Source organism: Mustela erminea, chromosome 14 (genome assembly GCF_009829155.1).
Source record: "Mustela erminea isolate mMusErm1 chromosome 14, mMusErm1.Pri, whole genome shotgun sequence".
In the NCBI taxonomy this organism is placed as follows: domain Eukaryota; kingdom Metazoa; phylum Chordata; class Mammalia; order Carnivora; family Mustelidae; genus Mustela; species Mustela erminea.
Genome location: NC_045627.1, coordinates 27,086,028 through 27,108,657, shown reverse-complemented (window position 1 = coordinate 27,108,657; position 22,630 = coordinate 27,086,028). Strand labels below are relative to the sequence as shown.

The following is a 22,630-nucleotide window of genomic DNA, read 5'->3' as shown; positions in this document are numbered from 1 at the left end:
TCTTAGTGCTTGGGATGTGGGACAGGCTTGTAAGTTAACAAATAATAACAGTTTATTGGGATGAATGTTGTAATAGCAAGATTGTCCAAATTGGTGTGAGATATTAGGGGAGGATAGATTGACTGTTGAAGAGTCAGGATGGCATTAAGTAGAAGGAGACATTTTAGGCTAAGTCTTAGAGGAAAAGCAGGAGCTTGTCAGTAGGCAGGTTGGAGATAGGCATTACAGCCCCTCTCTAAAGGACACAAGGAGCGGGGCTCATGTGCTGAACTGCGACAATGGCTTGGGGACCACAGGCTTGTGGGACATCCTAAAGGGGTATAGTTGGGAGCTGGATTGTTGCAGATTTTTAGAGGAAAACAAAAGGCATCTAGTAACTCGCTGGGTATTTAAAGATGTAAATATCTAATGTATGGACAAAACATGGATTTCTAGAACAAATTTTTCATTTTTATTTATAAGTTTTGTATACTCATTCATTCATGGGGGACTGTCAGCTCCATGAGGGCAGGAAAAATCTTAGATTTTCTTATATGCTTATACTAATGAATTAAACAGAGAGCTTGTGCCCTACTAGTGGATACACTGGGGGTGGTGAGGAATGGCTGAGAGATCTGAGAATTTGGAGGCGGAATTTGAGATGAGGAGAAGCCTGGTTTGGCCGCAGCCTGCAGGTGCATTGCTGCAGGGAGAGAGCAGAAGCAGAAGGGTCTGTGAGCAGGCGGCTGTACGGGATTTGCAAAGAAGATGTAGAGGGAGGGTCCGACCCCAGAGCTCCTGCTTGGTAGGCCCGGTCCTGGCTGACCTGGGACCCAGGGGAGGAGGATCAGGGACGGGCTGCAGACGGCGCTTTCTGCTTGGTCCAATGAAAGCCTGTCTGTGTTGGTTTTCCAAATGAAATTCAGGAAGAGGAGGTTGATGGCTGCATGGGGTGGGAGGGGCCTGAACCCAGCCAGAGGGGGATCTTGGCATAGAAAATGATAAGAAATGGGTTAGACCTGTGGGTTTGGAGTTCTGGAGAGAGGTCAGGCCTGCGGAGGGAGACTTGGGACTCCATCCTTTGCAGACATGCGGTCCCCTAGTGAGGTTAGAGAGCTTGTGGGGTCGGGTGGGTGCGGAAGACCAGGGGGGCGCTGGTTTGCAGAGAAGATTGGGGAGGGGGGCGGTGGTTGGGCACTGTCAGGAGGGTGGTGGAAGGCAAGCCCGACCTGGCTCCGCGCTGAGGCGGTGGGGGCTCCACAGCCGGAGCATTTCTCTTGTGTGGACGCGTGGGAGCCAGACCACAGTTGAGGAATCATCAGGGGGTGAGAAAGTGGAGCCAGAGAGCGTGTTCTTTCGCGTTTTTCTCAGAAAACCAGTGAAAGGCGCAAGGACCGTGAGGAGAACGGTGCGCACTCACTCTGCCAAGCCCCGGGCTTTGGGTTGCGTGGATTGTGTCCTGTGTTTCTCCTAAAAGTCCCGAGACGTTGGAGCTCTTGCTCTTTCCATTCTGTAGATGAAGAAACTGGGAAGATCGTGAACTTGCGGTGAGTCTCGGGGCTAAGGGCCGGGTGCAACCACGAACCCCAGAGAAATGACTCCAGGGTCCATGTTCTAGTGCAGGGACTTGTGGCAATTTGACAGTGACCCGCAGTGCGATATGTTTGTGCGCCCTGCACACACACACACACACACACACACACACACTCACACACCCCGAAGCGCAGTTTCCCAGACTGCCACGGAGCCCTCACCACCATGCAGGAGCTGTTCTTACATTTTTGATTCTTACCTGTTTTGTTCCAATTAAAAAAAAAAAAAAAGTACTCACAATTCACACTTGATTTCATGACCTGCGATGCATTGCAGAGTTTGGACAACACTGCTCTAGCCCACAGCTTGGTGGGCTTCCCAAACTGCTGCTTAATACTCTTTTTTCTGTTACACTCAACGAACATTGATTGAGTGCCTATTGTATGCATAGATGCAGAAAGAACGTAAAGAAGATAAGTTGTGCCCTTTGCCCAGGAATTTTTGTTAGTGAAGAGAAAGGGAAGAAGGTGAGTAAATGGCTAAATATAACGCACACCAGAATGAAATAAGAAGAAAAGAGTGATGTAAGCAACATCGCATGGAAGCCTAGGGCGCTTAATGCTGGCTCTAAATGTGTATGGATTTGACTAGTAGTGTCTGGTGTTTCCTGTGCTATGAAAATATTTAAAAAAAAAACTTTTATGAAATGAATACGAATGTCTCTGGTAAAGACTTTTAAGAGTAGAGGCCAAAGGAGATTTGAACACCATGATATTCTGTGTATTTTTCTCAAAGCTCCTGAAGTGGTCAAAATATTATTTTTATCTAGACATCTGTTTGTTCAGTGTAAACCCCCTGGATGATGTTAGCAAATTCAGTCATATTAAAGAGATCCATTAAAGGGGCGCCTGGGTGGCTCAGTCGGTTAAACGTTCAACTCTTGGCTCTGGCTCAGGTCATGATCTCAGGGTCACGAGACTGAGACTATGTCAGGCTCCACACTCAGCATGGAGTGGGCATGAGTTCCTCTCCCTCTGCCCCTCTCCCTCAGCTCTCTCTCTCTCTCTCTCTCAAAGTAAATAAAATCTTAAAAAAATAATAAAGTACACCCACTGAAACATTTTAAAATCCAAGAGCATCCGTTAAAAAAAGTTTACCATCAACTTCCCGAAGTAAAAGAATGCAACCATGCATTCTTCATGAACCTGCATTAGGCAACAGCTCCTCAGGTGGAATGGAGAGGCTTCAAATAGAATTTGACAGAAAACCTATGGACGCTGGGGTAGAATGGGAATTATTAATAACTACCTAAGTTTTATGTAGGGTTGTATGCAGATTAAAAAGATAACGTTTGAATGGCGCCTGGGTGGCTTAGTCAGTTAAACCTGTGCCTTCAGCTCAGGTCCTGATCCCAGGGTCCTGGGATAGAGACCCCGGCAAGGGTGACAGGGTTCCTGCTCAGTGGGAATTCTGCTCCCCACCCCCGTACCCCTCCCCCACCCCTGCTCATGCTCTCATGCTCATGCTCTCTCTCTCTCTCCCTCTCCTCCTCTCTCAAATAAATAAATAAATAAAATCTTCTTTAAAAAAGATAACATTTGAAAGACTTTGACACTGTGTCTGATGTACAGGAGGTGTCAATAGAAAATGGCAATTAGAAGTTATTCCATGATATGGCTAAGTAGTAGTACATTTAAACGTTAGAAAACTTTCTTCAGTCCACTGTTTAGGGACTTTTTAGCAAAGTATGATATCATTTTTGGGATTAAGGACATTTTGAAATATTTTTCCATAGCTGTGATTGAAGTGGGAAAAAAAAAAGAAAGAAAATCTATTTAAATAACTAAAAGCAGCCATGCCTTTCATTTTATGATTGTATGTTAGGATGTGCAGTTATTTAAGATGGCTTGTAGTGCTGTTGTCCCCTTCTTTTGCTCAGAATCACATGGTAAAATCACCCAGAGCTCTCTAACAACCTGGTCTCCCCTCCAGAGATCCTGTTTTCGTTGCTGGAGGGTGGGCCCAGACATGGGTCATTCTTAAGCTCCCAAGGTGATTCTGCCCGGTAGTCAGATTTGCAATATCCTGCAGGTCTTAGTGTGCTAAGTGCTTAGTATGTAGGTATGTGTTTCTTACTAAGTGTGCTTAGGATGGTTCCATCAAACCATTAGAAGCAAGCTCAAGTGCAGATATAACCTCAAAACAGGATTCTGCCTTTTCGCTCCTCGAATGCATGTAGAGTCACCACCTTTCCTTGAGAACTGATTTAGAAAGGAAGATCTTAGGAGTCTTTGGAATAGGAAATGGGGTTTTGAACTGGGACGATTAGAAAACTGGGGTGTGAAGAGTACAAAGAGGAGCTCGAGTTCTTGTAGTTCTTTGAGAGGCAAAGGAGCTGAGTTTAAAAGTTTCTTGGTGATCAGTGCTTTTCTCCACTCTACCAGGTGCAGCAGCGGCTGGAAAAGGTGCTGGAAAGTTGTGTGGCTTCCTGAGTTGGGAAGAAAAGGAAGGGAGAAAACGAAAGGGAGAAAGAGAACAAAAGAAAGGAGATGAAAGCAAACCTTGTTTGGATTTCAGCACCTCCTCGTTCTGTCTTTTCTTGACTGTTGGTGACCTAGGAGCAGACTGTCCTTTTCATTGTGTTCTTCCCTCACGTAGACTTCCTTCTTTCCATTTGCTGAATTTTTCTTACTGCCAGGAAACTATCCATGATGTGTCATTTCCATATCTTTTTTTTTTTTTTTTTTTTTTTCCTGGAGGGAGGAATTTGGTAGTGGAGTGAGTGAGTGTGTGTGTGTGTGCTTGTGCGCACGCACTATTGCGGCAGGGAAGGAGGGGTAGCTGTGGTTGTCCTGGTCAGCGGTATCTGTGGGTATAGTACTTTCAGATTTTGAGAGGATCTCTGCCAAGATAAAAAAAGAACGTTTTTATGACAGATGATTATATTCAAAAGGATAAGAAATAATAATGTACATTAAAATTGCTACGTGCCAGGCACTGTGCTGAGTGCTTTATGTAAAGTAACTCATGTCATCATCATAGTAGTCTGGCGAAGTAAATACTATCGTCCCCTCCTCTATGGATGGAAAAAGTGAGGCACAGAGGAACTTGCTAAAAGTCACCCTCTTGGTTGGTATCAGAGATGGGATGTGCAAACAAGCCCACATTCTTATCCTTTATGCTAAAACTTCTAGAATATAGATCTTCCTGTATTTTTAGATATAAATATCTGTGTATGTACTTGTATGAAGCTATAGCTATTGACATAACAGAAAAGTGGAAATCCCACTAACCACTTTTGGGGACCTCACAATACCATTCCTAGAAGATCCCAGCTTCTCTCCCACTACCGTCCTCAAATGGAGAGGTTCCTTGACGAATGTGAACAAATCACTAGGTGACACCACCATTCTGCGGGCAGATTATTAGAATTATCACCGTCTAGCATCATCATCATCATCATCATAATTAGAATCTGCTCAGAGTTTCACCTGCCAACCGCAGGCCTGCTCTGCTGGGGTCTATCGAGGCTGGGGACTGCAGATGCCCTCTGTTGGGGCATGTGACTTGGACCCAGAAAGGTGGGGTGACCATTTTTGCACCGACTGCCTGGAGGTTTTTGGAGCTACTTCTCCTCAGGTTTTGGCTGGGCTGCTGTGCTAGAGAAGCGTGGCATTATGGGTGATTGAGTGTTCTCTACAAGGAGTGTGCCCGGGCTTGGCCATTTGGGTCAGAGGAAGAAAGAGAGGAAAAATTTTCTCTCTTCTGGCTGGCAATGGGTGCTTGCTTTCTCTGGAGCCACAGGGGTGGAACTCTGCTCATTCTCCAGCCGGAAACCAGCCAACAGATTTTGGGGAGTTGCCACATCAAAGTGTGGGGTTAGTAGCATGGCCACCACCAGTGGGGACAAAGCCAAGTGTCACAAATGAAGAGAGAGCAGGCAACCGTCCATTCCTTTGTTCTCCCTCTGCACGCTGGGGTAGTTAAAAAATAAAAACCGTGCTCTCCTGAGAAGGTCCAATTATTCTGCTCTTTTGTTTTGTCAAGTTAGGATTCTTTGGAGAGGGATGCTTACTTGTCTCTAGCCTTCGAATTCACTAGGGCACATTAACATGTTGGAGGTTGTTTTTTGAGTCGATACACTCTCTGACGCTATGTTCTCCTGTTTTCATTAAATAAACAAAAAACAAAACTTTTGCAAGCCTTCAGATAAATGGATGTAATCATCTTTTAAATTTTGTATCATAGATAATGATCCCCTTTTGCGCCTTCTCAAACATTTTATAGAAAATCAAGAAAATACCTTTGTCGTGGCCATCACTTCTATAGCAATTTTTGCTTTGGGTCAGTGGAGCTTTGGGGGTAAATAAGCTTTGTCCTTGGCCATGTTATAGATGACAGGGCTGAGCCGAAAGAGCAGAAAAGTACTGGCGCTGCACTGGGACCAGCAGGCTCAGGTAAGAGTTTGCATGTGTTCCTGTCTCCCACTTCGTCCCTAGCTCTCAAGCTCTTCTCTCCCTCACCTGTATTCCTTCTCTGCTGGGAAAGAAGATGTGATGTTTGGCAAAGATTGTTCTCCCTTGTAGGACAGTGGTTCTCAACTCTGAATGCACAATGGAAGGACAGAAAAGGTCAGGCCCTATCCCAGAGCAGTGTGTGTGGGGCCGTCCATCACAGATGGATGATTAAACTCTCCAGATGATTCCAGTCAAGGACCCCAGTGGTTGGGCAGCCGTTTTCAGAGTGTGTCTGTGGATGACCTCCGTTAGAGTTACAGGGTGATTTTTTAAAAATGCAATTTCTGAGGTTCTAACACACTAAAAATGCTTAGGCCTTGAACCTGCACTAAAAGGAAACTAAATCTGGTAGGAAACACAATTTTTGAATGATTCAAGTTGGAATCTGGTAATATCCAGATCTTGGTTTAACTATTCTAAATATTAAGAGATAACTGAGATTAAAAAGTCTTAGAGGGGCGCCTGGGTGGCTCAGTGGGTTAAAGCCTCTGCCTTCAGCTCAGGTCATGATCCCAGGGTCCTGGGATCGAGCCCCTCATCGGGCTCTCTGCTTAGCAGGGAGCCTGCTTCCCTTCCTCTCTCTCTGCCTGCCTCTCCGCCTACTTGTGATCTCTGTTTGTCAAATAAATAATTAAAATCTTTTTTTAAAAATTAAAAAATGAAAAGTCATAGAAACCCTAGATTTAAATATGATTCAGTAACTAGTTGCTATGAAACTCTTACAAGAGTAACTAGTAACTACTTCTTGAAGAGGCTATCAAGTGATCAGGAATCTTTTATGGTTTTTAAAATAATGGCTAACATTTATTAAACCTTTTTACTGCGTGCTAGGCACTGATGTTTGCACTTGAAGTTCACTGTTATCCCATTTTAAGATGAGAAAAGTGGGGCCTAGAGGTAGTAAGTAATTGGCTCAAAAACACATGGTAAGTAGCATAGACTAGGTTAGAAGCCAAATGTATATGTGTAATAACAAAGCTCCTGAAATTCTGGAACTACATATTGGAAAAATTTCCCTCTTCCTCTGTACCCCATCTTTATGGTAAAATTAAGAGGAATAAAGAAAAGCTATTATGCAATTGAAAATGTTAACTTGCTTCATATCATTTTCTTTACATCCTTCTTGTGTGTAGACATAAAACATCCAGACACCATGATGTACTCCAGAAACCCTGAATTTATCTTTCATTTTCATCGCTTAGATTCTTCTTTTATGATGTGTGGTCACTCCTGCACCTGAACAGAAAGCAGCTTTGCTTTCTGTTATTCCTTTGTTCGAGGAGCTACATGTTGAAATAAGCAACACATCATCTCCTGATTTCATTTCCTTAGTATAACCTGTTTTCTAGGTTAAAAGTCTGGGCATGTGTGTTGGGGGAGTGTGTGTGGGGAGAAGGACTATATTGGCCCTGGGGGAGGGGCCTTCCCTGGGTGGAAGACCTTCTACAAAGATTGTCGATTTTACCTCCAGATCAGATCATATATCTGGTGATTGTAACTGTGTGTGTGTTTATAGAATTATTTTTTTCCTTCATAAAGTCAGCTTTATTGAGGTATAATTTACCTATAGTAAAATTCGATGGTTATTAGTGTGTAATATAACGAATTTTGGCAAATATATACAGTTGGAGTTTACATTAAGTTTTTAATAAAGCTTTATGAAAAATGTAACCCACATACCCTATAATGCATATTTAAAGTTTGTTTGATTGTTTTCAGTATATTCACAGACTTGTGCAACCATCATCAGAATTTTTTTTTTTTAAAGATTTTATTTATTTATTTGACAGGCAGAGAGGAAGGGAAGCAGGCTCCCTGCTGAGCAGGGAGCCTAACTCAGGGCTCAATCCCAGGACCCTGGGATCATGACCTGAGCCGAAGGCAGAGGCTTAACCCACTGAGCCACCCAGGTGCCCCAGGATTAATTCTAAAACATTTTCTTCACCCCAGAGAGAAACTTCATACATATTAGCAGTTACTTCCTGTCCCCACTACCAAACCTCCTAAGCCTAGGCAACCCCTAATCTACTTCCTGTCTCTAGATTCCCTATACTGGAAGTTTCATATAAATGAGAATCCTGTAATATGTGGTCTTTTGTGTTTGGCTCCTTTCATTTAGCATCATGTTTTTAAGGTTCATGATGTGGGAGCATGAACCAGCGCTTCTCCCCTTTAGACCACATTTCAGTCATCCAGTCATCAGTGGATGGACATTGGGGTTGTTCACCCTTTTTTGGCTGATAGCATTAATTTTTAAAGTGTAAACTTTTAACAGATAATCTTGATTTCTCTAACCTCATTTTGGCTTTTTTTCTTCTATATTTAATATACCAGAAGTCTGAAATGGCTTATTTCTTTTAACTTCTGAGACCGTCCGATTAAGGCCACCACAATTGATTTCACAGTAGTATTAAAGTTGTTATTTGGAGTTGACTTCCTTTTATAGCTCTGCCATTTTGTAGAAAATGCTTATAGAATTGTAAATATAGAAATCTGTGTGTATGTCTGTGTGAGTATAAAATAAGGCTATCTCAATATGACTTTACAAAGAGTTCTAATAGTTTTCTAGAAGGACAACAAGGTGGATTCTTTTCCTTTAAAAACGACCTTGATCTGGGGCAAATAATACATTATATGTTTATTAAAAAAATGTTTATATATGTTAAAAAAAAGATCTTGATATATAACTAAGTTTATTTTACTTCAGAAGAGAAATCGTAAGCTGTACTGATTATGACATGTCATTGGAAAATGACAAAATTCATCCACTGACTATAACATTTAAAGGACTAACATTGGTGTTAATGTGTCTGTGTTCACTAACACATGAATCACCAAGTGGAGTAGACTCACTTCAAAGTTTATATTATTGGCTTAGAGGGAATTTCTACTATTTTAAATCTTTATGCTACTCCCAAGTAACCAAAAATCAGTCATAAGTGTGTTGACTCTTTTGCAAGTGATGAGTACACTTGCTACACTTTTCACTCCTCAAACACTGTAGAACGAAGCTACTTGAGAATAGGAAAGTGAGAGAGGTGGCGTCATAGGTGAGCTGGAGGCGGGCTCGAGCGCTGGCCACAGGCACAATTACTTGTACCTCTGAACTGCCTCTCTTGTGCTCGTGTCCCACTAAATGGAATTTAATTAACTTATATTTGAATTATGAGCCTCAATATATGTTAAAGGGTATTTTTTTTACCTATATATTTTTAGAATTCCCAAATAATTATTTCCTTGTCTTCATTTTTATTAAAACAAAGAATGATTTGTTTACTCATATTTTTTTATGAGAATTCCCCCCATTTTTTTTTCCCCTCAATTTCCAGCATCCTTGGACCCAGACTGCAGTGGTGGAGGATCTATGATGGATGTTTGGGAAAGCAGAAGTCACCGTTGTGCAAGCGCGGTGTCAGTGCTAGAACTGCTTCCCACAGAGCAGTAGTTTATGAAGCTTGTTACTTGCATTGGAGTCAGAACCAAAACCTAATATCCAGTAGCTTTCGAATGTGTTTTACTCTAAGAGCTTTGTGATAAAGCTCACCTACTTAATGTATTCAGGTCCGTTGATTCTAACCAGGAGTTGTGCAAAGTGTATCATAATCTATTTTTAAAATACTTTAAAATAATTTGAAAACATTTCCATTACCCCAGAAAGAAATCTTGTGACCTTGACAGTCCACACTCATGCCCACTGTCAAACGCTTCTCAGTAGTGGCTGCCGTGTTTTCATCCCTAACAGTGACGTGCTAGGGTTTCAGTGGTTTAGAGCCTTTCATTTAACAAGAGTAGCATCAATGTAACTGAGGAAAGTCACAAAGCCCAGGTTGACTTAGACTTTTGACACAGCTGATGGATGACCAGGTCAAGACAAAACCAACCTGGAATCAACCATTTCCTCCACCAGGATGTAGTCATGTGATCCTATGCTCCTAATTAAAAAAAAAAAAAAAAAAAAAAAAAGTGTTTCAGCATCAGGTAATTTGGCAGTGATTGAGATTGAACAACAGAAAAAAAAAGTTCTCTTTTACCTCCTATGATTTGAACGAAAAATGTATCTAGGACTCTTTACTGACATATAGGTAACACTCAAAAGGGGTAGGGTGGTTGGGTTATGGACATGGGGGAGCATATGTGCTGTGGTGAGTGCTGTGAATTGTGTAAGACTGATGATTCACAGACGTGTACCCCTGAAGCAAATAATATATTATATGTTAATAAAAATGAATGAATGAATGAGTGAATGGTAAAATGCTTTCTGGTATAAAAACTTAAAAATGGACTATTAAAAATTATTATCGTGGGGGGAACAAAGGCAAGAGGGACCATCAACTGAAAGTAAGATCAATTGTAAATCACTCCCAATTTGGCAAAAAGTAGTATAGTATGTGTGTATACATTTCAGGGACAAAAATCTTCTATGTCAACAGTGAATATTCATAAATGTCAAATATGCAGTTCTGGGATCCTATATGTGGAGAATAGACATTTTCAGCCAGTGGATTCTTAAGGAAATAACAAAGAATTGGCATTACTTGAACAGAACTAAATGCAGTCTAAGGTATTAGAGCTTAATCACCATGAGTGAAATGTAGACTTTCATCAACAGTTGGCATTTGCCTTTGACAAAACAAATTCTAGAGTTAAGAGATACACTGTCCTTTATACTATGATAATCTGATTTTCTTGAGTAATAATATGTTGCCATGGTAAGTTTTATTTCATGCTGTTTTCTCTCCACTCCAAACAAGGTTTATAATACGTAGAACATATTCACTCTCTAAATTAAAAATAAGAAGTACACTTAAATGATAAGTTAACATTAATTTTGTGATGTTCCCTTAGACTGTAGTGTGACAAAGAATGGTCTTCTCAAAATGGCTTGTAATTTTGAGTTTTATAAGGTGTCTTGTTATGCAAAGTCTTGGTGTGTGAACACTCTGATTAAAAAAGATTCCAAATTTTCACAGAATGTATTAGAATATGCTACAATGTGTGTGTTTCCTAGAAGCATACTTTCCTACAGTTATATGAGTAAGAGCCCCAAACTTTGAATATACTCATGGAACTCTAGTCCAAATAAAACAACATTCTCTGATGTTACAGAGCTTGTTATTTTTTAGTACAAAAAAAAAAAATCCATCGTTAAGGTAATATAAGTGGGTTATTAATGCCAGCATACATTATGTAAAATATGAAAAAAATCCTATCTTAGGATTATAGGTATAGGCTTCCTGAGATACTTTCTTCTTCAGTTTCAACTGAGAGTGCTACCTTTCTAATCTTGTTTTCCTCTGTGAGTCCTCTAAGACCTGCCTTCTTTACCTTCCCCCAAACGTAGCAGGCCTGTCCTGATTCCACACCCAGGTGCATGTTGTTTTTCTTGCCAGAGCCACGCTTTCCCGAATCTCTCCATTGTTCTTTAGAAACCTACTTCCTAAGGCCTTCCACTCCTGATTTCATTTTCCTCTGATTCCCAAACGTTTAATAGCCGGACACCTCTTTGGAACTCAGAGATCACACGCTATCTTTAGGCCATGTCATATTTCTTCTGAGTTCACTTGCTGTCTAGGGCAATATAATTTAATTTGTAAGTGATCGAAAAACTTATTGTGTAAAAACCCCTTTTATAAAGCTGCATTTCTGTAGATATTAGTGTAAGTGTGCTTAGTGGAAATTTCAGTTAATTTGAAGTTTTTATTTAAATAATGCCAGAGAAGAGATTGTTATCATATATGGAATCATAAGATATGAAGAAGGAAGGATAATTAATTTCAGAAAAAAATATGACATATCTATATTTCCTATATTATGTGGCCATAGACTATATCCCTAAACTTGCTCTTTGACCCAAATGGAACCAAGTAGGGTATAGAAAGTTAAAATAATCAATTTGAAATTATGGCGTACTCAAATTTATTTAGTCTTTTCTAAGTAAAAGAAACAAACACCAGCTAACTTCACAAATACTCTTTTGGGTTTGCTCATGGAGTGAAATGAAAGCCTGGAGAAAAATCTTGGGTATCCCCTAGGTAGTCAAGGTAGTAGGAACTGACAGAAGGTCTCTTCAGTGTTACTATCTTTGAAATCAATAAACTTCAAATGTCTGTTTTTTTCCTTATGGCATTTCACCTAAGATTCAAAAACCTGGTAGAGAGGTCCTGTTGCCCTTGCTTGGGTTAGATACTGTCCTATGGGTCAAGATCAAGGAATCTTAATCAGCAGTGTTACCAACTGTCTACCTATAGAGAAGATCCAAGTCTTCCACAGGAAATTGGGAGCCATTACAGAAGGGGGAGAGGGAAATAAAGATTAGTTTATTTGTGAAATCAACTTGCAGAATATATAATGTCAGAGAAATAGCAGGTGAGAAACACCTAAGGAATAGAGGGACCTGTAGGAGGAAGTTATTCATTACCCTGACAAGAAATCACGAAATGGTATTTTCCAGCATGTTCTATTGAGACTACATGTATATCAAACTATGAGACAATTAAAGATTAGAAACTGTTAGCCAACTCGTTGTAAAAACTTGTCTTTCTAGTCAGAGTTGATATACATGGGAGCTTTGTATTTCAAAGGTTGTTCTCCCAAATATTTATGGTGAGAAGAATTCTCTGGCTCTTGTCCTATGTGTTGAAATGTCACCCTAGGCAAAGCAAAGTAAAGCAAGGCCAAGGTATTTTGTGTATAAAGGCATTTCTGTCTCCTGAAGTGTGCACACTGGCAAGGGAGATTCTCCTCACCCCTTCCCTTTCCCCACCCTCCAGAAAATACTGGGGCTTTCTTTGTGATTCTGGTGTTCTGCCTATGTAATTGTATACTTTTCCTGAAGTTCTGTAATTTGAAGATTTAAATAAACAACAGTCTCATATGCATTTGTTCTTATATAGCTTTTTAGTCTCTCTAGCTGTTTGGCTATTGCTATCATATAGTATCTAGTTTAGGGAATCAAGACTATATTTTCTTTAAAAGGAATTTTGACCAAGAAAAATGGCAGAGTACCCAATTGTCATTAGAAGGACCAGCATTATATTATTTGCTTTTATAGTAGAGTAGGTACTAGAAAGAGCTAGTTTCTGATGGTTATTTCAAAGGATTTAGATATTTGGAAGTTTGCAGTATTCTGTCTGCTAACACAATCATTTGGTCTGAGAGGCTGGCCTTTAGACTCTGCAATTTTGTGTACAAATTGTAACCTCTTCCAGTTTTCAATTATGAAATACTGAAAGTTAATTTATACAAAGGCCTGTGGCAGGTGGGGATGTGATTTTTGCCTAGTGTTCTGAATGTCAAAGTGAATACATTCACTGAAGCCCAGATAAATTGGTGGTTGTAACCATGACTCTCTTAAGATAGCCAAATGCTCCACCATCTAATTAGGGGCATGCATGAATGGCTGAATGATATTTTCCACTGTCTTTAGCTATTATCTGATGAAACAACAGCCAAGGGAATGGCTTAGAAAAACCTGTGGTCAAAGAAGACTCTGTTGAAACTGTAAACCTGACATGGTACAGGGACATAGGAAGTGTAGATTAAGTGGGAAGCCTTGCGGGGGCAGGGAGGTCGAGATTTGGCCCTCCAAATCCATTGCCATGTAAACTGTTTTAGAACTTTGGAAGAAGTAATATTTTCAAAGAATTTGAAAATATTACTTTGATTAAAAAAATTAGTAAAAATTAAAAACAAAAAGAAAAATCTCACTTGTCAATTTAAAAATCCTTCCCCTGTCCCCCAAATAGGCAGATATAATCAAAATAGTGCATGAACCAAGGATGATTTAATCCAATAATGCCAGGATGGTTCAAGGTAGAGAAATAGAGTTTTAGGGGTGCCTGGGTGGCTCAATTGCCTTAAGCCTCTGCCTTCGGCTCAGGTCATGATCCTGGGGTCCTGGAATTGAACTTCACATCTGCCTTCCTGCTCAGTGGGGAACCTGCTTTTCCCTCTGCCTGCTGCTCACCCCTGCTTGTGCTTTCTCTCTCTTTCTGACGAATAAAAAAAGGAAAAGAAAAGAAAAGAAAGTACAGATTTTATTACATTTAAAGTTCTATCTAAGAGATCATAATCATCTCCCTGTGCACCAGAAATGCATTTGATAAAACATAGTAAGCATTCTCTATAAGAACACTCAAAGTTAGGGAAATAGATATATTTTCTTAATTTTGTGGAATAAATTGATTTAAGCCCCAGAGGCAGCACCTTGGCATTTGAAGGTGTTCTAAGTTAGGAGCCAGAGACATACACCCTCATTATTTGACATTATCCTGTATACCCTGTTTGATGCAAAGGCAAAAGAAGGAAATCTGATGTATAAAAATTCAAGGTAAAAATGTAAAACTATTACTGTTAGTAGATGATTGTGGAACTTTATTGTATTATATATTGTATATACCCAAGAGAATTGTCCAAGCATCTAAGGCAAATGAGAGAATTTAGTAAGGTAGTGGGACACAAAATTAACATACAGACATCAATAACTTTTACGCACAAAAGCCAAAGAAATAACCCCAATTATAATATTAGCAAAAAGAATAGAGTACTTAAAATTACCTTAAACTTAATAATTAAACTAATGTGGTAATTGTGAGTGAATAGGCCCAGAATGGAAAATCCCGAAACACACCCGTATATACATACCCAAGAACTAGGTAGGAATTACAGATGACTTTTCATCTATGAGATGACATACAACATTCAGGGAAAGCTGAAAAATGCAAGTGAAGTCTATAATGAAACACTGTTCTACAGTTACCATATTGGCAAAAATCCAAAAGTTTATGACACATGGCAAATTGCCGGGCATGACGTAAATTGGTTTAATCCCTTGAAGCCAATTTTGTAATATTAGTTACAATTACAGTGTACATAGCTTTTGACTCTGCAATTCCTCTTTTAGGTTTTACCTAACAGATACGCATATATGCAAAAAGATATATGTATATGTAAGGTTATTCACTGCAGTGTTGTTTTCATTGTAAATCACAGGGAACTAAGAGAATTAGTTAAGAATTAAGAGAAAGCCCTATACTGAAACACAGGGCAGCACAAAGAAGAGAATGAGGAAGGTCGCTATGCATTGATGGGAAAGATCTTTAGGATATTTTCCAAGTGAAAAAAAGCAAGACATATACAGATACATATGTATATATGTACATATATATCATGCTATTTTTCTGTGTAAAAAATAGAGGAAAGCTATATTTGAGTTAGCAATATATGCATAAACAAACTCTAAAGAAGGATATAAAAGAAACAAGAAGCACTGGTTTCCTGTGGAGGATATGGGAGTTAGGTGAGAAATAGGTAGGTGTGGATTATATACCTTTGGTCCCTCTTTTTCATTCTTGAACTAGATAATAATCTAGATAATAAACGATAATATATGATAACAATAGCCAAACACCTCAAGAGACTAAAAGGCTGTGTAATGTTTTGCTTATTTGGTAACTAAATAAACAAGTGTGCAACCATATGGTGAGATACTTTGTGCTTAATTAAGAAAAAAATGACTAGGGATGCTGTCTATGTATTGATAGGGAAAAATCTTGGGGATGTTAAGGGCATGAGACAAGGTTTGGAATAGAATGTACAATATGCTATTTTTTGTTAAAAAAGAGGAAATTTCCTGTACATTCGTGGAGAAAGTCTGGGAGGATACTCAAGTTGGTGGGTGTTATGATGTGCTGCCAGTTCCCCTCCAGACTCCCTTTGGGACTGAGAGATTCCTTGCCCTAGCTGCACACAGTGCTGTTGGCAGGGTGCCTTCAGCTGACAGCCCTACAGAAATGATTGCCTCATTTGAAGGGAGCCCCCTCACCTATGGTCATTCCCACTCCCTGGATGGCCTGAACCCGGTGAATGACCAACATGGGAGTGTGATGGGCCAACTCTCCATGCCTAACTCTTCAGAGCAACTCTGAAGGGCATCCCAGCTTTAGAAGTCCCCTTCCTTGACACTACATGGGTGCTTATCTTTTTTCCTCTTCGGCCTATTACCTTCCAATGGAAAAGAATAGTTCTAAAAAACTTTCTTCTTACTAAGAACCTTCTTCCTGGGGAAGCTAACATGTGGCAAGAAACCAAACCTGGTGAATGGGGACAAGGTGTTCAAACTGTGCCTTTTTGCAATTAAAAAATTTCTTTTGAAGCATGTGGATGTATTCTTTACTCAAATCAAGAGTAAACATTTTAAAGTTGGGGCACCTGGATGGCTCAGTGGATTAAAGCCTCTGCCTTCGGTTCAGGTCATGATCTCAGGGTCCTGGAATAGAGCCCCGCATCGTGCTCTCTGCTCAGCAGGGAGACTGTTTCCTCCTCTCTCTGCCTGCCTCTCTGCCTGCTTGTGATCTCTGTCTGTCAAATAAATAAGTAAAATTAAAAAAAAAAATTTTTTTTAAGTTAACTTGATATGTCAGTGATATTTTATGCTTTTCCATGTGTATTTTTTTTTTTTAAAGATTTTATTTATTTATTTGACAGAGAGAAATCACAAGTAGATGGAGAGGCAGGCAGAGAGAGAGAGAGGGAAGCAGGCTCCCTGCTGAGCAGAGAGCCCGATGCGGGACTCGATCCCAGGACTCCGAGATCATGACCTGAGCCGAAGGCAGCGGCCCAACCCACTGAGCCACCCAGGCGCCCCATGTGTATTTTTAAAGAAGACTTTTATGACTTAATTTAGGAGGAGATATTTTTAATCCAAAATACTGTGCCCTACCACACTCTAAATATGTTTTTCTCCTTTTTTTTTTTTCGCTTAGGACTTACAGAAGAATACTTCCTTGATCTCTTACCTACGATGGAATTTAAAAAGTCACCTGATGGTGGATGGGGCTGGGTGATTGTGCTTGTCTCCTTTTTCACTCAGTTTTTGTGTTACGGATCACCGTTGGCTGTTGGAGTCTTGTACATAGAATGGCTGGACATCTTTGGTGAAGGAAAAGGAAAAACAGCCTGGGTCGGATCCCTTGCAAGTGGAGTTGGCTTGCTTGCCAGTAAGTGGATAAATGCATGCTTCTCCTCTGTCCTCTATCGTTGAATTAAATTTGCTGCCTCACTAACACTGTGCAAGGCATAGAAAGATATATATATATATTTTAAGTATAACATATTCCCTGCTTTCATTGAAATTTTAGTATGTTTTCACTATAATAAATCTATGTGAAAATACAGGGATCTGGAAGGTCGTCATTCATCTCTTTATCCATTTATTTGCTGTTATATGCCAGTCAGTGTGCTAGATTCTGGATATAAAAAGATGAACAGTAAACACACTGTTCCTGCCCTTAAGAGACTCACAGGGAGATGAGGGCACAGATCCAGGCATGTCCAGTGAATGCTGGTAACCAGAGGACCACGTGATGTTGGGCAGTACTAAGCAGATCCGGTATAATTCAAAGTTAGTTCTCTGCCATTTAGGCACACTGTGATCAAATTGTATGAACATCATATGTGTCCCCTTTATAAGAGAAGTGTGACATAGCAAGGGGTTGTCCCATCTCACAATGGTGATGCTATTCAGAATTCTAATGCAGTGTTATGCATGATGTAGATGTGATATATTTGTCTTCAAAGCCTTTTTATAATGTCTCCAAGAGTAATGTTCTTCATAAACATTTATATATGATATAATGTGATTCCTGTCATCTTTAGAAAGAACAATAGAGGGTTTTAATTTACCTTTAAAGGATGAAAATCATATGACCCTTCTATTTCTGAAGTAATAGTTTGAACTCTGCAGCAGTGTTTAATGATCATGTAATTTACTTGGAACTATCTAAGCACAGGTGTGCTAGGATGGTTTGGGGTCAGTTGTCCCGGAGTCTCTTCCTATTGCTACGAAGTTGACGTGGTTCATTGAACAAATCACAATCTCTGTTCTGTGGGAACATAGGGAGAAAATAAGGACATTGGATGTGGTGATTTGTAAGGTAATTTTCAGCTCTGAAATGATTTCATGAAAACAAAATAAACTAGCCATACCTTCTTTTGAGTATGTTGTCTTTCCTGATCTCTAAAAGGGATTTTTTAAAAGATTTTATTTATTTATTTGAGAGAGAGAGAGAGAATGAGAGAGAGAGAGAGCATGAGAGAGAGAGAGAGCATGAGAGGGGAGAGGTCGGAGGGAGAAGCAGACTCCCTGCTGAGCAAGGAGCCCAGTGCGGGACTCGATCCTAAGACTCCAGGATCATGACCTAAGCTGAAGGCAGTTGCTTAATCAACTGAGCCACCCAGGTACCCCTAAAAGGGATTTCTCAAAACAAAACAAAAACATTTGCTTCCAATTAATGTATTACCTTGTTAAGTTAAAAGCAGTACTTGAAAAACAATCCTGGATCATCTGGTCATGCCAGATAAGATAACTAAACATAACTAAACAAATGAAAATAATACTGTCATTATGAACTCAAGAAAAACAGGAAGAGTTTGCTCAAGATTTGTTTGAAAGAGTTTTTTAAAATGCGGATTGTTTGCAAAGCTGTCAAAGTACAAAAGGATGATAACTGATATGTTAATATATGGGTTTGCAAGTACTGATTTCTTGAAAATGATCAGATATGAAGAGGAAATAGTTTTTTAAAAATTTAATTTAATTTAATTTTTTCAGTGTTCCAAGATTTATCGTTTATGCACCACACCTAGTGCTCCATGCAATACGTGCCCTCCTTAATACCCACCACCAGGCCTTCCTTCCACCCCCGTCCCCTCCAAAACCCTCAGTTTGTTTCTCAGAGCCCACAGCCTCTCATGCTTTGTCTCCCCCTCCTATTTGCCCCAATTCACTTTTCCTATCCTTCTCCTAATGTCCTCCATGATATTCCGTATGCTCCACAAGTAAGTGAAACCATATGATAATTGACGCTCTCTGCTTGACTTATTTTACTCAGCATAATCTCCTCCAGTCCCAGCCACGTGATAAAAAAGTTGGGTATTCATCCTTTCTGATGGAGGCATAATACTCCATTGTATATATGGACCATATCTTCTTTATCCATTCGTCTGTTGAAGGGCATCTTGGCTCTTTCCACAGTTTGGAGACAATGACCATTGCTGCTGTGAACCCTGGGGTACAGATGGCCCTTCTTTTCACTAGATCTATATCTTTGGGGTAAATACCCAGTAGTGCAATAGCTGGGTCATAGGGTAGCTCTATTTTTAATTTTCTGAGGAATCTCAACACTATTTTCCAAAGTGGCTGCACCAACTTGCTTTTCCACCAACATTGCAAGAGGGTTCCCCTTTCTCCACATGCTGTCCAATACTTGTTGTTTCCTGTCTTATTAATTTTGGCCATTCTAACTGGTGTAAGGTGGTATCTCAATGTGGTTTTGATCAATTTCCCTGATGGCTAATGATGAATATTTTTTCATGTGTCTATTAGCCATTTGTATATCTTCTTTGGAGAAGTGTCTTCTGTCTGTCTTCATGTCTTCTGCCCATTTTTGACATGATTATCTGTTTTTTGGGTGTTGAGTTTGAGGATTTCTTTATAGATCTTGGGTATCAGCCCTTTGTCTGTGGTAGGACAGAATTTTTTAATGTTCTCCAATTAGTCACCATTTCTATTAGCAAATACTAAGTTAAACAGAAATGTCATTACTTCATCTTCCAGCAAGGGTCAGGGATGATGGAAATGATATATACCTCAGTTAGCACATACTCAGAGAACAAATTTTTTCACAAAGTCTGTCCAGGTAGGAGTTGAGGGTTCAAAGGAGCTGAGAGCTCCTTAGGGATGGATGGGGCCCTGGTTGTCAGAACTCAGGCTGAGACTCAAACTGAACTGAAGCTCTGCACTTACTCCAACTTCCCTCTGCTTCAAGGGCACCCCGTTAATCTGTAGGCAGGATCAGCTACATAATTTGCAGGCCCCACTGCAAAATAAAAATGCAAGGCCCCTTGTTAAAAATTAAGAATTTTGAGACAACAGCAGCAGAGGAGTCAATCAAGTTTACTCTCTTCGACCCTCAGACATTCTAATTCAGTCAATCTATGATGGGGCCCACATACATGAATTTTTGTAAGCCTGAAAAGTGATTTTCAATTGAGAGCTACCATTGGCTTAGACCCTCTTGACTTAGATTTCAATCTTGCCCTTTTTGAGAATTCTCCAATGTGTGATTTGCTTTGACTTATTTGTAAATGGAGCTACTGTAGGTTTCTGCTTGGTTGTAGCACCGTTCATGCTATATAAAACATGAAAAATAATGTCCACTGACTCTGATTCTGGTGAAAAGAAACCCCACAAAAATGGATGACCTTGCATCTTTTTGATAAAATATAATGTATACATATGTATATATATATTTACATTCATACATTTTTTGATAAAGATGGGATTTATACACATACATATATGTATGTGTGTGTGTATTTGCTTCTAAATTCAGGAGTGTATGTAAATTACTCAACTTTGTCTAAAAAGGCAATTTCCTACCTATCAGTGCAGTGGGGTGGGGGGAGGGGGGGTCGTCCTGGGCGTCTTCATTTTAACTAGCTCCCCAGATGATTATGATGCAGGCGAGCCATATTATATCTGAGAAACATGAGTCATTGCCTTTACCCAGTTTTGTCCAGACAAAACATAGAAGATGTCATCCTCAGTTCTGTGATCCAATGTCTGAAGCTTTATAACTGAGCAAGGCACAGAAGAGTAAGTACTTTTGCCAAGCAACATCTAAATTCTGAGGTTCTTGTGCTTGTCCTTTAACGTTCACTAAGCACCCTTTTGTGTACTTGGCTCAGTATCAGCCGCTTTCACTTACTTGATCTTAGTTGATCCTCTGAACAAAGCACCGATATAGGCATTATTGTCCTTAAGATATAGAGCCTAAGATGCCCACACAAAGATGACGCCCAAGGCAAAGCACATCCTCTAGGAGGAATAGTGGTCCCCCAGGCTCCAGTTTTGCTAACGTGTTCAACCCATTTCTTCATCTTTAAATTGGGGACAATAAAATATTACCTTCTATGATTGTTGTGTAGAATAATGGAGATGGTGCTTGGTATGACTGAGATGCAGGTGCTCAACAAGTATTAGCTATTAGAGGACAAGAATCAGCCACAAATAAAATTACTTTAACAAGCAATTCAGACCAAACTGTGGAAGCCGCAAAAGAAAGGGACCCTTCAGAATGAGAGACAAAGATATTTCTGGGCTATGGACTGGAGGGAAACTGGAACTTTGGTAAGATTGTGCCTGAGCATCTTAAATGTAAAGGCCCACCCCTTTTCTCTGGCAAACCTAGACTTGGACAGTAGCTAACAGTAGAATATTCGAACCATGCAAGACATGCACTCCTTTACTTCACACTCTTCATCATCTTAATTCTTCATTCCTTCTCTTTGAAACTCGAGCAGTTGAGGGGAAAATACTTCTTCCTCTCGTCTGAATTATTTGCTTATCCAGATGATCCTTGCGTTAAATAAAGCTGGGAATTGGGGTTATATTGTAAATGAGCTCACCTCGGTTACACATATCCATATCTCCTCCGTGCTCAGGATTCAAAAGCTTATCCTCTGTGCTTATCAGGGATTTTAGTTTCAGGGAAGAGATAGAAAAAAGGCTTACTGATAATTTCAGACTTCGAAAATGCAAAGGCAAAGCAATGTCTGGAGTTTTATAGAGATGGGTTGTTAGATGGGAGGAAGGGCTGTGCATGGTGGGCTGACAGGGAGAAGGCCATCCACACTGACTCCCTCTATGCAAAGGTCTGCAGCCTGCACTGCAGGTACGCCAGGTAGAGTAAACCCGGCAGAAGAAGGCCTTGCATTGGGAGATGTGATAGTCAGCATCCACCTGGGTAGCCTGTATTCCCCAGTTAGTCAAACACCAGTGTAGGTGTTATTGTAAAGGTATTTTACAGATGTGCTTCAAGTTCACCATCAACTGACTTTAAGTAAGAGAGATTATCCTAAATAATTTGGGTGAACTTGACTCAGTTACATTTAAAAAGACTTAAGAGCAGAAATGAACTTTCCCAGAAGAAATTCCGTCTTCAGGCTGTAGCTTCCGCCTGTGCCAGAGAGTGTCAAGCCGCCCCTCCTGGTGGCCTGCCCTGTGGGTTTTGTACTTGCCTCGCAGGGTCTCACAATCGCATAAGCCCGTTTTTTGCAATAAATTTCCCAACACACATCTTCTGGTTCTGTTTCTCTGGTTGAAATGTGACGGATATAGGAGGGAAGGAACTTAACTGAAATCAGGGGCTCTCATGGCCCTGCATTGTTTTCAGATGAGCTCAAACACTTTTCCTTTAGACGTCATTCTTCAAATTCAAGAAGGGTGGGGCCGTTTTTCAGACAACAGTGTTGCTGAAACAGCAGGGAGACCTTTTGTTCTCTATTTTTGTGCTCTAAGCAGATTTAACAGTCTCTCCCCTCCCTTTTCTCCTTAATTTCTCCAAAGGCCTGCAAACTGATAATAAGTCAATAAATCTCTGCTCAGCTTAATAGTGACTCAGCATAGCCAGTTGGGCTTGCTGAATGAGTTGTGAGTGCAGGCAGAGTGGTGTTAGAGGGTATCTGGACGATTTTACTCTCAGGCACTGTTACTCCTTCAAGTAGGACTGAATTTCTGCCCCCTACAAGGGTTCTGTTGC

General features: G+C 40.2%; 1 protein-coding gene across 2 annotated transcripts in view; it reads left to right on the top strand.

Moving 5' to 3' along the window:
* SLC16A9 (solute carrier family 16 member 9) overlaps nt 1-22,630 on the top strand; it is a 53,098-nt gene that overhangs the window by 5,721 nt on the left and 24,747 nt on the right. For both annotated transcript variants that reach the window (XM_032312308.1, XM_032312307.1), the window contains exon 2: nt 16,793-17,026. In XM_032312308.1, coding sequence (XP_032168199.1) covers nt 16,831-17,026 — 196 coding nt within the window. In that variant the 5' untranslated portion in view covers nt 16,793-16,830. The remainder of the gene's footprint in view (nt 1-16,792; nt 17,027-22,630) is intronic.